Raw genomic sequence first — 14,018 nt, 5'->3', positions numbered from 1 at the left:
ACCATTACGTGGATGTTCGGAGTCTGACCATCAGCCTATATCCTACTGGTATTATGAACATTCCGGTGCCTGCCCGGAGTATATATGGTCCAAAATACCGACGCGGAGACACGAAGACATGCGCCATGGGCTTATTCGTAAAATGAGAAAAAGTAACCAAACCTGGCTCTCAATACCTGGTGACCAATGGATGTATATTAGGCATATACATAGGTCCCGTCTTACCTTTGTTAGAGAGTGAAGACTAGTATTACATTGGTCAATTGAGCAGAAAAGAAAGCATTTGATGCAATGTTCGGAGTTCTCCATATCCCGATCCACGATAGCACCGTCACGTTCAACTCTGGCTCGACTTTGTAGCCACATTGATATGGCGAGAATTTTTCATTTCCTTTTTTGCCCTTTCAACGACATCCACCCAAATTGGTGGCCTTGAGAGCCTGTCTTTTCCGACGTCTTCGGCTTCTAATCCCCATTGCAGTAAGTTATCCTCACTGGCCCATTCACCCATTCCCATCAGACCAACAGGGACTTTACCGGCGACATCTCGGTCCGCCTCTTCCCCTGCACCCTCCGAGCCTTCAGGCACGATATACCCTACCGGAACGCTCAGGGCAGGAGCACCTGTGAAATTCGCCATCCATACATATTCCATCGTCTTTAAGATATGGTTACCATCGTTAAGTCCATACTGCAACTCCGATTTAGAACGGATGGGCCACCCTGCACAACTGGTTGTAGGTGTAACAATGATCATTCCAGGGTATTCCTTCCACAGATGGGCGAGATGCTGCATTAAGAGTTGGCGTAGTTTTTGGGCTAGCAGAAAGTCAGTGGCTGGAGTGATGGTACCGAGACCGATCATTATTTGGTTTGCCGCAGTGAAATTGTCCGTGTTTGGAAGGAGCGTGGCAGCGTCAGTTAGAACAGTCATCGCGTGTGCAGTTTGACCCTCTACCAGGAAGGGGATTTCTATGGGCATGAGGGTATAATTATGGGCGGAAACAAGTTTATCCAACAGCGAGCGGCAGAGGCGCTGAATCGCCGGGGTTGATCGCGAGAACCACGTTTCGGGAATGCCTAGGATCTTATTCCTGGGCCGAAGCGGAGGCGATAGGGGAGGCGAGAGAGACGGAAAGTGGGATGAAGGGTGAGGCGTGCCGATCACATGGTAGAGAAGAGCAAGAGAGCGTATGTCAGCAGCAATTGGACCGTTTACGGCGCAAGTATTGGAATGGTTGCACCCTGGACGGTGCGAGAGCCTGCTATGTGTGGGCTTCAACCCATATACAGAGCAAAAAGCGGAGGGTATGCGGATACTCCCGCCGCCGTCGCTCCCTAAGGCCATGGGAATCAGGCCAGTGCTAACAGCATAGGCTGAGCCTGAGGAGCTTCCTCCAGTGTAGTACCGACTGCAGTAAGGATTACACGGCGTACCATAGATGGGATTGTTCCCAGATGTGTCTGCGAATATCGTGAGTAACTTACAAGGAAAAAACAGGAGAGGTTGGATGGATACCAAGGCCGAATTCGGGCATGGAGAGCTTTCCAAGAACAACAGCTCCAGCCTCTTCCAGCTGCCTTACACACCAACTGGTGATTGATTTCTCCGGCTCTGCCTCACCAGTATAGTCGTTCACGGATCCCAAGCACGTTCTGTAACCATCAATGTCGTATTCATCTTTGACAGCCGTGGGGACGCCGTCTAATAGGCCGAGCGGGCGCTTTCTCTTGTATCGCAATGTCGATGCTTCCGCTGCAGCCAGAACTAGATCAACCTTGGTGTCGAACCAAGCTAACGAATGCTCGCCTTGCGGTATAATATCGCGCCGAATTAGGGGAAGTATGGCCTTCACAACCGCTGTTGGCGTTAATTCACCTGACATATACATATTATGGTAGTCGTTAACCGAGTAGTATCTTATATGCTCCTTTTGTGATACAGGGTTTTTATCGGTGTGAAGCAAGAGGTCATCTTCCCTCTCTGCGCTGATGGGATCCAGTACAGGGATAACAGTGGGATCAAATCTAGGCTCATAGTCCTCCAGGTGTTCTCTGATACGACGCAAGTCTCCGAATCCAGCGTTAAACCATATAAACCTTCGAAGGAAGCGTAGCCTTTTGAACCTAAGTTCAAGTCAGTTGGGCATATCCCGCTCATATGGTCAATTTACCAACAAAAAAGCCCCAATGGTCACTACCAAACCCCTCATAGTAGGGTTTTGTTTTCTATCATTTTTGTACGGAACCTTGGGCCTAAGTAGTGTCAACGGTCACATAGTCGTCAGAATTGTTGTTTGGATGTGATATTGCCATGGGCCTACCCTTGTTTAGCTTCTGGATAATTCAGAAATCTCGGGCTGTTTTCTGAAGCCATGATTATCTTTTAGAAGTAGAAATAAGAGACTAATGGCAAAGAGGACATAATATCCCCAACGCCAGGCGTGTTCGTTTTGCGAATTGATGTCGATGGGAGATTAGTGCTCAATCCAGGGGTAATAATGGCGGTTCAGAAATCATGGTTGGGTTTCTGGGTAGTTAGTTGGATAAGCTCAGACATCCAGCGAGAAACAAACTCGATAGCTGGATCGATATCGTCGACGACGACCAATTTCCCTGGTCGAAGTCAACGCTATTTAAGAATCCGGGCCATACTTCCGTACAGCCACGAAAGGTTCAGACAAGGACGACGGGAGCCACAGGGAACGAAAATACGAATTGGGACAGTGAGGCATGGATGCATAATTTAAGTAAAAGCCAGCTGCTCTGACACCGATCGGTGAATTGTTCCTGGGCTCTAGTTCCTACTACGCATGTTGCGTCTCCAGAGTTTATCTTCAGTGTACGGAGTAACGATGAACCTATCACCAGTACGGCGTCCTGGCGGAGCATTAGCTCCGATAGATCGAATCACGAACCCTCGAGATCAACGTTGGAATTGGTCTCAGCTAAACCATAGCTGTCGTTTTTGGTGTACAACGGACAAGACGTGAAGCGTACAGTCGGACGGCTGGAGCGACAGCATACTAAGGTTTGATACGCAGCTATCAAGGTAGTTTAACTAGTTAGTGCGCTTGTTATGTAGACATTCTCGAGTGGCCCGTGCATCCCCGCATGGCACTTCCTACTCGACAGCCTAACGTGCGAGAAGAACCAGCGGGAAACAGAAAGTTTGACTGTGAATCGCCATCTTAGCCATGTTCTACGAAGGAGATCTTCAGAGTGGGATCACACTTGCCGTGCAACAGGCGAAGCAGGTCGTGTGCTTTGTTCGAGGTAAGGCCGCCGTACTGTGCGGGCTGCCGGGTCTTCGACCTATCTAACACGGTTTACTTCCCTTAATAGATGAAGGAGAAGAAAGCACGAGATGGGAGGATGAATACCTCGCAGATGAAGAGGTAAGAGTTGCAGTACTATGGTTTTTCCCTCAGAATCCTGCTAATCACCGTGCAGATAACTCAATTGTTAACATCAAACAGCGTAGCTCTGCGGCTCACTGCTGGTTCACAGGAAGCAGGCTTCTTAGCATCATTCTGTCCAATCAACAAGATACCCACGCTTGTTGCTATTAAGTAGGTCCTAAATTCCATTGGTTGCCTATGCTCGTTCCGCTAATTTTTGAAGGAACGGTGTTCTTCAAGAGTATATTGTGTCCGGAACGGCCGAGGACGAGTTGAAGAAACGGCTGAAAACAATACTAAACCCAACCCAAGTGCTGCAAGCATCACAAGCATCACAATCAGAAGCGCTTTCCCAACCGACGCATCAAGTCCCGACTCCCTCGCCAAGTAGCGACAATGTCAACACCCCTGCTCCAGAACCCGAGCCTTCGGAAGAAGAAACTCCCGCTGAAATCGCAAGACGCGAGAGCGTACGGCAGGGGAAAAGACGAGCTGCGTCTCCAGAACCGGTGTCCCGGCCTCGAGACCCTGCGGGAAATACACAGAAAATTTGGAGGCAACAGCAATTTAGCAGAGAACGACGGGAAAGAGAGGAAAGAGAGCGCGTATTAGCTTTGATACGACAGGACAAAGAAGAGCGGAGAGCAAGAGCAGAGCAGCAGAGATTGTCTCACACCCAACAGAGCGATTCCCAGGATACCGAACAGCGTCCCAGACCCATCACACAGCGCGATAGAGCATCCGAATATCGACTCCAGGTCCGTGTTTTTGACGGTAGTTCTATCCGATCAAAATTTTTCCCTACTCAGACAGTCCGTAACGATGTGCGTCCGTGGATTGATAGTCAGCGCACTGATGGAAACACGCCATATAACCTCAAACAAATCTTGACTCCTCTTCCGAACAAGACGATTTCCATTTCAGAAGAGAACCAATCTCTCAGTGACCTTGGCTTGGGTCCCACCGCTAACCTTGTTATGGTACCTATACACAGCTACACAGAGGCATACGCAACTTCGGAATCGTCTCTTCCGGTTCGGGGATTATACGCTGGATATAATCTGGTTACCGGCGCCGTTGGAACAGTTGCAGGCGCGTTGGGCTCTTTTCTTGGACTCACGCATGGTCAACCAGCGTCTCCGCCAGAGACTTCTAGCCGTGCTGAACAAGCAACCGGAGCTGGGGAAAATTCCGTACGCAACCCGCGTTCTCCTCGCTCTAACAATATAAGGACACTTTATGATGGGCCTTCCGATGAAGCGGATCGCCAGTTTTACAACGGAAATCAGGTAGGTCTACTTTTCAACGAGCGCAGTTGAGTTGTCTCAGATACGCTAATACCATATGCTCTCAGTTAAATTTTGAGCCAAGAATAGATCAGGATAAAAATGACTAGCTCTCCCTGATACTTTTTTAAATGCCTTTGGGTGCCTTGCCTTGCACTCAACTGGTATGACATGCTTTGTTTCCTTGGGACAACTCTGGCTATACGGATTTTGATAGCCGATGCGGATCAACGGCCGGAATGTTGTTTCATCTATGTATACTATTATACCCTCGGGGCTTTCGCTCACAGAGATACCATTATTAGGAAGTAGCTTCTATGATAGGAAAGGTAAGAGATTGATTGAGTGGAACGAGCTACATTAAATACTCAAGTCCAACTCACAGCCGGGAGAAACCCGACTCGCGGATATCTGTATGTGATTTGCTTATTGTACAAAATGGGGTAGTTTAAAAAGCACAGCCGATGATTGCTGTATGTGTATAGGTATCTGAATCAACGCTACGTAGTGTAGAAGTCGACCTTTCCTCCCCCAGCCATCAAGACCCGGGTGGTCTTGTCCATAATGCGATATGCTTAGTACTGCTTAGCAGCTTCTTGACAAGCTTTCTGTTAAAATGAACAAAAGAGCATTGATTAGCATCGTAGCGGTCAACAATTCCAATAAAGATGTCTTTCTCCACATACCAACTGATCCAAATACCATCCGCAAATGGACATATTTCCAGAGTGCTCATCCATGCAGGTACGGAACGCTTTGACATCGGTTTCGCACGCTTGAGATTGGCCCCAGCTGCTGGAGTTGCTCTGGTACAAACTGTTGTCCATAGGTGCGGACGAAGCGGGAGGAGCTTGAGCAGCCTCTGCCGGAGCGCTGGACGATCCACCAGTGAAGAAGCTGCCGACGGCGTGACCGATGGAGGACCCTACTGCGACACCACTATAAAGGGAGCGTTAGCGTACTGATACTTTTTTTTTTTCTTCGCTGGCCTGCCCTGCATCGCCGGATACGTGGCAACCTACTCAACGGTACGTTCGGGGAGACAGGATGTAACTTACGCGGCAGTGGAAGCCATCTGAGCAAATAGACCAGGTCCCTGGCTCTGCTGGACAGCCTGAGGCGGAGCTGCCTGCTGGGCTGCTGGAGCTGCAGGTGGTGGTGCGGCGGCCGTTGAAGAGGCACGATGCTGAGTCTGAGCTGGGGCGGCAGGAGCGGGAGTAGGTCTGGCTGGGGCACGGCGGGCCGGAGTGGGAGCGGCACCACGACGTTGGCGAGCCATCTTGATGTCTTCTGAGATGGTTGTGTTTTTAAAGAAGAAGAAGGAGAAGGCAGAATGGGTAAGGCGGAGTGGCTATGATGAGTGTCGAGGGATTTGGAGATCAGAGGGTGCTGAGGAATTTGAAGTAAGAAATCGGTATCGGAAAATTACATATCGGCAGGCGAAATGGAGAAATTCGGGCCGATGCTTTTAACATGACATTCTATTGGTGGAGAGTTGCTGAATCCGGGGCGTATTGTCATCGCCTTACAAATGATTCGACAACATTCTCAGAGGTTCAAACTTTCCAGAGGCAAGGGAGATCAGCAGGACCTGGGAGAGAAATTTAAAAAAAAAAAAAAAAAAAAAAAAGGGCGCTACATTAAACTTGACTGTGGGTATCTATCCATTGCCAGAATTAAATGCAAACTATCCATTTGCGAGGGAGATTCCCCGCTCAGCCATTCCTTGGAGCACTTCAGGGTGATAGGGCCAACACAGAGAGAGCAGAAATGGCCACAGTATCCGAACTCTGATTGAACTCGTTTGCACACGAACAACAAAACGGCAGTCTTCCCAGTTCTCTTTGGCGTTATAAATACCAAGAGCTCTGACCCTCGGCAAGAGGTTGAAGGCAAGTGAAAGCCGGGCGTGCTATACATCCTTGTCAGGCTAGAGGCTGACTGCTAATCTTGCGGTTTATTTTTTTTTTGCTTTCTCGGCCTTTTCATGCGCTTTTTCTCTCGCCTAGTCTTTTCCTTATTAAGTGAGCGCTTCTCAACATCTGCCACATCAGAGCGCCCCTGTCCTCGTCTCCTTTCCCTTGTTCGTTTACTGGCCCGGTTTCGCTTTTTCCCGGGTTCTCTGTTGGGATGGGCAGTCACTTCATGATCTCCTTCCCCGGTATTGCTGCTCGCCTCATACTCATTTCCTGTGTCGCCATCATCATTTTCCGATTCCTCCTCGTCCTCTGCAGGACGCTTCTGGGGAAGAGAATCAGCAGGAGTAGCAGCCGTAACTGTCTCCCCTTGCTTTCTAGCGAGTTGCGCCGCCCTTAGCTGAGCCATAGCTCGTTCTTTGGCCTCTCTTTCGGCTCTCTCTAAGTCAATTTTATCGTTCCCGGCCTTATATTGCAATCTGTCAGTGGGTCTTTATTCCAAGCATTCTCTCCATGGGACTCACGAGGCCGTGTTTTATGAATCTCGCCGCTGCTTGCTTATCAAGTGTCATAGTCGGCTTCTCTGGCACTGTTTCTAGATTCTTTATCTTTGCAAAGTACTGTTTCACTCGGGTCAATTCTTTAAAAACAGAGTGTTCCTTTGCATTTACGCCCTGTAGACGTAAATACGCTGTCCTATCGTCAGCTGTTATCCCATATTAACTCCGTAAAATAGTGCGAATTGAACGTACAAAAAAGAAGGGATTCAATCGTATATGTGATGAGTACATGCAGCTTCGCCTTGTCCATGACTGTCATTTTCTGGGTCGCTGTGGACAAGGTCTGGCTCAAGAGCGGCTCTAAAACTTCCTCCAGTTCATCAATATCGCCTTCCAGCTGGTCTCCCAGCGGCGTCAAATCTGTCATCTCCATGGCTGCGGAGTTGTGCATAATATATTTTGCGTGAACTTCACGCGGTCTGGTGAGTTAAGACAACTTTTTTAGCAAACCCGAATTCAAAACTGTGACAGCTTAGAGCGCTAGGCTGAATATGATCTAGCTCCGTCACGACGAGATCCTCCAATCAGCGACGGCATCAAACCTCAAAAGGCTTCCCAAATCTCCCTTTAACCAATGCTTATCTTGCGGAGGAGGTGATAGCCCAAGTGAATTACAAGCGCATATTCTTACTTTTAAAATCAAGTTTTCCACAATGTTGCGGGTATCACCTTTGTCCTTTAGGTGAGAACACGACGTTGTTCTGTGTTGAAAATGAGTCCGGTGCGGCATACTCCTCAGCCCGCTCTGAGGTGGTGCCTGTGCCATCGGACCTTATTATCGAAGCTCTCTTTTAACAAAGGCCGGAGTTTTATGGTCGGTCCAAAGAGGCAAATTGAGGCACAAGATGAAGGCCCAATCCCTGAGCCGGGCGTACGCAACCCAATATCAAGAAGGATACATGTCCTGGGAATTGGAAATATAGGAGGCTTCGTTGCGCACTCAATTGCTTCATTGCCAAACAGGCCTCCAATTACTCTGCTTCTACATAAGGTCGAACACTATTTTGCGTGGAAGAAGTATGGGAAACGTCTTACGTTAGTCAAGAACGGAATTGCCGAGCCGAGAAGCGGCTTCGATGTCAACGTCCTGAGGGACGGAATCTGGTATGAACCGTATAAGCCTTCTGAATTCAAACCCGGGGAACCCGAAAATGCACAAGGTGTGCATCAAGGCAGGACAGATGAGCAGTTCATTGATGTGAACAACGAAAAAATCGACAGTCTAATTTTGGCGGTCAAGGCGACTCAAGTCGAGCAGGCGCTGAAGTCTGTACGTCACCGACTTACTCCCCAGTCGGCGATAGTGTTTATTCAGAACGGGATGGGCATTCGTGAAGAAGTCAATGAGAAAATCTTTCCGGATCCTGCTACAAGGCCGAATTATATCCAGGGCATTACATCGCATGGGCTCTATTACACGAAAGCTTATCACATCACCCACGCTGGAGTTGGAACATCCGCTTTCAGTATCGTGTATCCGGAACGGCCACGTGCACCAGTTGACGAGGCGGGAAATATTAAGCCTGGGGAGAAGTTTAACGACAGAGATTATTGGGCTATCTCATCGATCTACCTCACCAACACGCTAACTCGTTCGCCCGAGTTAACTGCAATTCGAATCAACAAGAATGAAATGCTTCAATTTCAACTTGAAAAGCTTGCCATCAACTGTGTAATCAACCCACTCACTGCTCTGAACGACTGCCAGAACGGCGATCTCCTTTACAATTACAATGTTTCCCGAGTGCAAAAACTATTACTCATCGAAATATCTACCGTTATTCGTGCTCTTCCCGAACTGCAAGGCATACCTGGTGTTATGGCTCGATTTTCACCTGAAAGATTACGTACCCTGGCGGTCAGCGTCATGCATAAGACTGCAGAGAATACGAGTTCAATGCTGCAAGATATGAGAATGGGAAAAGAGACAGAGATCGAATACATTAATGGGTACATTGTTCGACGAGGAGAAGAGCTGGGTGTTAAGTGCGCCCTTAATTATATGCTTGTTCAGATGGTACTGGCGAAGACGAGGATGCTTTCGAAGAAGATGCAGGGCCAGATTCCACTTGATCCCTCGGTACCGAAGTAAAGACCGGCCCGCTGTCTAGTTTACGGAGCCGACTAGAAATATCGGCTCGACTTGATATCGTTTATGTCATTCCTATGGCATTTTGTGCTGGCGCTAGACTCGATTGATGTGGTTATTTGTATATCACTTTTATTGACTCTCAAGTTGACGGCTCTAACGAATCCAATGCGACGCTGCATAATTCTCTTATCTGCTTCCATCGCAAAATAATGGATTTGAGCCGATTAGCCGTTTCGTATATACCACTTCTAACCATGCCTTCTACCCTCGCAATCGCCAAATCGGCCTCGTCACGATATTTGCGTATCCAGCTAGCCACGATTCTGTCCGTTTTCTCCGAGTCAAAGCTGGATGGGATGGTACCTCCGACATACAAACTCCAGTCGTCTACAGACATATACGTCAGTGAAGCGGCCACCTCGGTGCGAAAACATGGACCGGCACGTGTGACTTGATAGTTGCTTTTCGGTACATCAGCATTAGCATTGCAGGAGATAAGCTTTCACTCGTGTCGTGAGGGTTAGATTTACCCAAGATAGTTATCTTCTTTGAGATAGCGTCTCTTTATCTTATTGATATCCTGGAGCACAATGTCATCCAAGAAAATGGCGTCCCATTTATTTTCATCCGGTACAAATCCGTCTATATTTTTCATGGCTTAGACAGGGAGATATTGTATATACATGTGGAAGCTGCTCACTTACAATCCGTTAGTAGGACATCGCTTGTATGATTCCCATAGCACACGAATACCTCTTCTCCTTTCGCTAGAAATGTACGACTTCATCAGATTCAGCGTCGGTAGTTGGGTTCAAATCCATACCGTAGGATTTTGTTGCTGTAAATGTATATCCATCTCCATCAAAGCTAGCTTTGCACTGCACGTCACAACGTGTACAAAAATGGATCAGACCGGATTGCTTAGAGCTGCAAAATATACTAAATTTTTCAATAAAAGGAGGGAAAACCGGTGGCCTACCCCAGGGTCATTGCTTGAATGATTGAAATAATCGGCAAACGGACACAATGCCATCGCATCATTACGGTCTTCCGGCACTTCTGAATCTTTCGCTACATAAAAGAAACATCTTGTATGTGTGGCAAACCAATAATAAGTGAATATTTCCAGGTTTATACCTGGACAAGCCAGTTTCACGCGGCTGAAAGCCTTTCGGAACCTGCTACGCTGATTTTCGAGGAGGTTCTGGTGGTCAGGGGTGTAATCACCAGAAAATCGACCGACCCTATTCGATAAGTTGAAGTGACCAGATATGGAGGGAGGCAATAAAGATGGAAAAACCTCCTGTCCTCGCCCTGTGGTTTCCCCTTGGCCTTTGAGCTCATCGCCCGGAGTCCCTATGAGATATTTTGGCCAAAGTAGCGGGATTGAATCCTCAAAATCCCGCATGGTGGGCCATGTTGCGCGCCATGGAGCATACCTGGACCGCGCGTCATCATCACAGGCTAGATATGCGGCAAATATGCCCTGGACAGGAGTGTCTCCTTGGAACTTCTCCCTGAACGTCGAGGGAATTTTGTCTAGTGTTAGAAGGCTGGATGTTGGAACAGAGACGATTGTTTCTCCAGCCTAAACGAAAGTAGTTAAAACATTAGCTTTCGAAACAGAAACAGAATCAAAACACAAAAATATATGCTCGAAACTCGGCCAAACAAGGGGATGGAGGACGGGTTGAGGACGAAATCTTGAGGAAGCGATAAGCGTGCAGATCCCATACATCAATGCCCCTTAATGCAGCAATGCCTATCCCTCTACCTGGAAACCTAACAGCAGCTACGCCGTTGATCTGTATTCCCTGATCTTTGGCCCACTGTGTGAATTCTTCATGCTTTTTGCCTGCAGAGGCAAAAGTCTCAGGGGCCATTGTGGTAACCACAGCCACGAATCTCAGTGGACTACTGTGGAGGATAAAAGATAAAGGACGAAAGAATCAAGTAATTTTTAATGGTTTCCATTTTCCCAGTGTAAAGCATTGAAAGAATCAATAACAAGGTGCGGGAGTATGCAGGATGAGTAGATTTGGCTTCGAGCCACGGACTTTTGCGGAGTTATGCGCAAAGACGCTAACTTAACTAGTTCGTTACGGCGCTCGCCAGGGACCAACGATGCTGCAGGTGCCGATCGCCGGGATCGTCCCATCACACCTTGCTCTTCGGCTGGTGCTGCGGCGCAGATTTGGCCCTTCTACAATCTCGCTCCTGGGGTCAGTTGTTCGATAATGGCAATAGCAAAGTCAGTGAGAGCGAGAGCCGTGGGCTTGCGCTCTTTACGAGTCTTATGCGCACAGCGAAGCGTTGCCCGCGAATTCTCCGTTCTCAATCGCCCTCAACCAAATTATCCGGGACATATACCTTTGACACCGATAGAGCGGGGAGCTCTAGCAATTGGGTCGGCTGTGGGATCACTGTTGAATCCTCGGCGGGGAGGTAACTTTTTTTCAATTTCTTCCAATCCCTTGCCTTCAAGCTAGGAATATGCGACCTAACGAACATGCAGATCTAATAGCAACTGTCGGCGAAACCACCGCAACGCCATTCTTCATCTATCGTCTCCGCGATGCCATGCTCGCGGACCCCACCGGCCGACGAATCCTCCGTGACCGCCCCCGAATAACCTCACAGACACTTTCCCTTCCCTACCTCCGCAGCCTGCCTAAAAACACCGTTGGGTACACCTACGCTACCTGGCTCGACCGGGAGGGTGTCAGCCCAGACACCCGCAGCAGTGTGCAGTACATCGATGATGAAGAATGCGCCTATGTAATGCAGCGGTATCGCGAGTGTCACGATTTCTACCATGCAGTGACAGGCCTGCCGATCGTGGTGGAGGGTGAAATCGCACTGAAGGCGTTTGAGTTTATGAACACGCTGATTCCAATGACTGGATTGAGTGTGTTTGCGGCCATCAGGCTGAAACCGGAAGAAAAGCAGAGATTTTGGAGTATTCACTTGCCTTGGGCCATTAGAAGCGGCTTGGCGAGTAAAGAGCTGATCAATGTTTACTGGGAGGAACAACTAGAAAGAGATGTGAATGAATTGAGGGAGGAACTCAATATCGAGAAGCCTCCGGATTTGAGAGACATAAGGAAGAAAGTTAGAGAACAGAAGAAAGCGGCAAAAGAGGCAGTGATAAAGTCATGAGTATGTATTTGTGACCGGGGTATTTGTACTATAGCATGGCGTTACGGGGCATGGTTCGAATCTCGCATATTGGGTAATCTGCCTTTCCTCTCTGTTCATTATTCAAGTATGCATATTTAGAAGCTGACAGCACTCAAGCTGAGTCAAATGATCATCCATGGTGGCAAATGCAGTCGTGAAAGTGTCAAATGGGTCCGGTAATCATCACAAATCCAATAAGTCATCATCGTCATCCCATCCGCCTTTTCGACGACTGATGATAATCTTTTCCTCTTCCTTATTCTCTGCGACTGCATTAAGCAGGTCCTTTAGCTGATCTTCCGTAACCTTTGCTCGGAGTTGCCCAGTTCGTGCGAGCATGATCAGCCGATTTTCGACATCGGTGGCACGGGTTTCTTTGACCATGCGAATGCGGTTTAAACGGTCAGCGGCTTCTGGGAGGAGGATCTGGGATAAGATAGCTTGACGAGCATCGGCTGTAGAGCGTGTGAGCGGAAATTGTTAATGAAAGGGTTTTACGCCGCTTTGTCGAGTATTATCACGAACACAGGCTCTGGAAGGAGGGATACATTATTACCTTCTTGTTGTCTTCAGATGAGTGCGTTAGCACAGTGAATAATACTGAGCAGGGTCGCAGAAGGTCCTTTTTTTTTCTTACCTTCGCTGTTCTTCTGGGTTGGGGGCGCCAGCTCCACCAGCACCCCCTTGTTGTTGTAACTGCGCGAGCCGCGCTCTTCTGATCTAAAAGTGAGGGTTTTAAGCACGGATTTCCTTTTTTTTTTTTTTTTTTCTTGTTGGTTTTTATCAGCCAAGCATACCTCTTCAAGCTCTGAGTCGGCCATCTGGAACGAGATAGGGACTCCGTCTGGTCTCTTGACGCAACGGGATTCTTGTTTTTGCTTTGTTCGTATTGAATCGCCCCGGTAGGGAGGGGTTACTTCGAAGTCAGAGCCTTGACTGTTTGCCTCGACGACAGCGTCGTATTGGCGGCGGAGGAGACTTTGACGACATTTTTGTTAGCCTCGATGCGTGATGATCTTCTGAACCCGGACCCCGCAGTCACGGTTAACTAGCGCGGCGGGTCAGTTCTTCGAGAAGGCTTCCTTGTCACAAACCAGCAATCGATCGATCGATAAATAACTCCTACGTAAATAGGCTTGTTTTCTGACCTATCTCCAGGCTGTTGTTGCTGTGCTCATGTCGATCACAGCTAGCTTCTCCAAAGTATGTATGTAGCTCGATCCCGCGACAAGAGTCTCCGACTTGCCCGCCCGGTGAGCGAGTCACGCCGTCCATGAAATTTTGACCGACTAAACTAATACTAGTTACATAAGCATCAGGGTGCTTGGGCGCACGCACCGGCGAGCTTGTGCATCGAAATAAAGGGTGGGTGAGACCAGGTTTCACTGCCACTCGGCCCATGGGAGGAGCTTGCATTTCTCCTGTAACCTTCCCACAGGCTCTCCGTAAACCTGAGTAACCGTGTTCCAGCGCTTCCCTTGTTCTTGACAATCCCAACGTCTCTACCCGCTCTGGCCCCCATTCCTCTGGCGGATAGCCACAGACCTTCATTATGTACTGTGCAGCTGCAGCGTGACGAGCCG

At 48.5% G+C, this 14,018-nt stretch overlaps 8 protein-coding genes across 10 annotated transcripts; 3 read left to right on the top strand and 5 right to left on the bottom strand.

Moving 5' to 3' along the window:
* Window positions 1-134: 134 nt before the first annotated feature.
* Window positions 135-2,481, bottom strand: CIMG_00427 (N-acylethanolamine amidohydrolase). The gene is made up of 4 exons (XM_001246655.2): window positions 2,325-2,481; window positions 2,179-2,256; window positions 1,520-2,127; window positions 135-1,464 (listed from the first exon to the last, which is right to left on the bottom strand). Exons 1-4 carry the CDS (start codon window positions 2,375-2,377, stop codon window positions 338-340), a joined length of 1,866 nt encoding a protein of 621 aa, XP_001246656.1. The 5' UTR covers window positions 2,378-2,481; the 3' UTR covers window positions 135-337.
* Window positions 2,482-3,197: 716 nt separating this feature from the next.
* On the top strand, window positions 3,198-5,296 carry CIMG_00428 (UBX domain-containing protein; the record flags this gene model as incomplete). Its single annotated transcript, XM_001246656.2, has 5 exons — window positions 3,198-3,276; window positions 3,346-3,398; window positions 3,454-3,572; window positions 3,625-4,690; window positions 4,756-5,296. The coding sequence occupies 5 exons, from the start codon at window positions 3,198-3,200 to the stop codon at window positions 4,795-4,797; spliced, it is 1,359 nt and encodes a 452-aa protein (XP_001246657.2). The 3' UTR covers window positions 4,798-5,296.
* On the bottom strand, window positions 5,001-6,074 carry CIMG_00429 (CHCH domain-containing protein). The gene is made up of 3 exons (XM_001246657.2): window positions 5,746-6,074; window positions 5,374-5,626; window positions 5,001-5,295 (listed from the first exon to the last, which is right to left on the bottom strand). The coding sequence occupies exons 1-3, from the start codon at window positions 5,964-5,966 to the stop codon at window positions 5,263-5,265; spliced, it is 507 nt and encodes a 168-aa protein (XP_001246658.1). The 5' UTR covers window positions 5,967-6,074; the 3' UTR covers window positions 5,001-5,262.
* Window positions 6,075-6,333: 259 nt separating this feature from the next.
* On the bottom strand, window positions 6,334-7,587 carry CIMG_00430 (exosome complex protein LRP1). Its single transcript, XM_001246658.2, has 3 exons — window positions 7,356-7,587; window positions 7,128-7,294; window positions 6,334-7,069 (listed from the first exon to the last, which is right to left on the bottom strand). The coding sequence occupies exons 1-3, from the start codon at window positions 7,552-7,554 to the stop codon at window positions 6,632-6,634; spliced, it is 804 nt and encodes a 267-aa protein (XP_001246659.1). The 5' UTR covers window positions 7,555-7,587; the 3' UTR covers window positions 6,334-6,631.
* Window positions 7,588-7,875: 288 nt separating this feature from the next.
* Window positions 7,876-9,255, top strand: CIMG_00431 (2-dehydropantoate 2-reductase; the record flags this gene model as incomplete). Its single annotated transcript, XM_001246659.1, has 1 exon — window positions 7,876-9,255. One exon carries the CDS (start codon window positions 7,876-7,878, stop codon window positions 9,253-9,255), a length of 1,380 nt encoding a protein of 459 aa, XP_001246660.1.
* Window positions 9,256-9,367: 112 nt separating this feature from the next.
* Window positions 9,368-11,247, bottom strand: CIMG_00433. Of its 2 annotated transcripts, XM_004445883.1 has the most exons (6): window positions 10,992-11,247; window positions 10,235-10,843; window positions 10,079-10,133; window positions 9,960-10,022; window positions 9,786-9,897; window positions 9,368-9,716 (listed from the first exon to the last, which is right to left on the bottom strand). In XM_004445883.1, exons 1-6 carry the CDS (start codon window positions 11,136-11,138, stop codon window positions 9,395-9,397), a joined length of 1,308 nt encoding a protein of 435 aa, XP_004445940.1. In that variant the 5' UTR covers window positions 11,139-11,247; the 3' UTR covers window positions 9,368-9,394. The 2 variants fall into 2 exon arrangements, with proteins under 2 accessions (XP_004445940.1, XP_004445941.1); XM_004445884.1 differs by having other exon boundaries at window positions 9,786-10,022.
* Window positions 11,248-11,324: 77 nt separating this feature from the next.
* CIMG_00434 (ubiquinone biosynthesis protein COQ4, mitochondrial) lies at window positions 11,325-12,603 on the top strand (the record flags this gene model as incomplete). The annotated part of the gene is made up of 2 exons (XM_001246662.2): window positions 11,325-11,700; window positions 11,771-12,603. 2 exons carry the CDS (start codon window positions 11,325-11,327, stop codon window positions 12,412-12,414), a joined length of 1,020 nt encoding a protein of 339 aa, XP_001246663.2. The 3' UTR covers window positions 12,415-12,603.
* On the bottom strand, window positions 12,398-13,653 carry CIMG_00435. 2 transcript variants are annotated; one of them, XM_004445881.1, is made up of 5 exons: window positions 13,530-13,653; window positions 13,233-13,413; window positions 13,073-13,155; window positions 12,992-13,002; window positions 12,398-12,890 (listed from the first exon to the last, which is right to left on the bottom strand). In XM_004445881.1, exons 2-5 carry the CDS (start codon window positions 13,254-13,256, stop codon window positions 12,619-12,621), a joined length of 390 nt encoding a protein of 129 aa, XP_004445938.1. In that variant the 5' UTR covers window positions 13,257-13,413; window positions 13,530-13,653; the 3' UTR covers window positions 12,398-12,618. The 2 variants fall into 2 exon arrangements, with proteins under 2 accessions (XP_004445938.1, XP_004445939.1); XM_004445882.1 differs by having other exon boundaries at window positions 13,233-13,619.
* Between the last annotated feature and the right edge of the window lie 365 nt (window positions 13,654-14,018).

This window comes from Coccidioides immitis, assembly GCF_000149335.2.
Source record: "Coccidioides immitis RS genomic scaffold supercont3.1, whole genome shotgun sequence".
Lineage (NCBI taxonomy): Eukaryota > Fungi > Ascomycota > Eurotiomycetes > Onygenales > Onygenaceae > Coccidioides > Coccidioides immitis.
The sequence above is the reverse complement of the archived record's forward strand: the minus strand, read 5'-3'. Positions and strand labels throughout refer to the sequence as shown.

Bases quoted from the DNA above. Each gene is read 5' to 3' on its own strand.
- CIMG_00427 (XM_001246655.2), bottom strand. From the start codon at position 2,377: ATGGCTTCAGAAAACAGCCCGAGATTTCTGAATTATCCAGAAGCTAAA. The intron at 2,128-2,178 runs GTTGGTAAATTG...ACTTGAACTTAG, and splicing joins GTGACCATTGGGGCTTTTTT to GTTCAAAAGGCTACGCTTCC. The intron at 1,465-1,519 runs GTATCCATCCAA...CGATATTCGCAG, and splicing joins CATGCCCGAATTCGGCCTTG to ACACATCTGGGAACAATCCC.
- CIMG_00429 (XM_001246657.2), bottom strand. From the start codon at position 5,966: ATGGCTCGCCAACGTCGTGGTGCCGCTCCCACTCCGGCCCGCCGTGCC. The intron at 5,627-5,745 runs GTAAGTTACATC...CTCCCTTTATAG, and splicing joins CAGATGGCTTCCACTGCCGC to TGGTGTCGCAGTAGGGTCCT. The intron at 5,296-5,373 runs GTATGTGGAGAA...TCATTTTAACAG, and splicing joins GATGGTATTTGGATCAGTTG to AAAGCTTGTCAAGAAGCTGC.
- CIMG_00430 (XM_001246658.2), bottom strand. From the start codon at position 7,554: ATGCACAACTCCGCAGCCATGGAGATGACAGATTTGACGCCGCTGGGA. The intron at 7,295-7,355 runs GTACGTTCAATT...ACGATAGGACAG, and splicing joins GATTGAATCCCTTCTTTTTT to CGTATTTACGTCTACAGGGC. The intron at 7,070-7,127 runs GTGAGTCCCATG...TTGCAATATAAG, and splicing joins GATTCATAAAACACGGCCTC to GCCGGGAACGATAAAATTGA.
- CIMG_00433 (XM_004445883.1), bottom strand. From the start codon at position 11,138: ATGGCCCCTGAGACTTTTGCCTCTGCAGGCAAAAAGCATGAAGAATTC. The intron at 10,134-10,234 runs GTAGGCCACCGG...TGTGACGTGCAG, and splicing joins ATTCAAGCAATGACCCTGGG to TGCAAAGCTAGCTTTGATGG. The intron at 10,023-10,078 runs GTATGGATTTGA...GTACATTTCTAG, and splicing joins TACAGCAACAAAATCCTACG to CGAAAGGAGAAGAGGTATTC.
- CIMG_00435 (XM_004445881.1), bottom strand. From the start codon at position 13,256: ATGGCCGACTCAGAGCTTGAAGAG. The intron at 13,156-13,232 runs GTATGCTTGGCT...CCTCACTTTTAG, and splicing joins CCGACTCAGAGCTTGAAGAG to ATCAGAAGAGCGCGGCTCGC.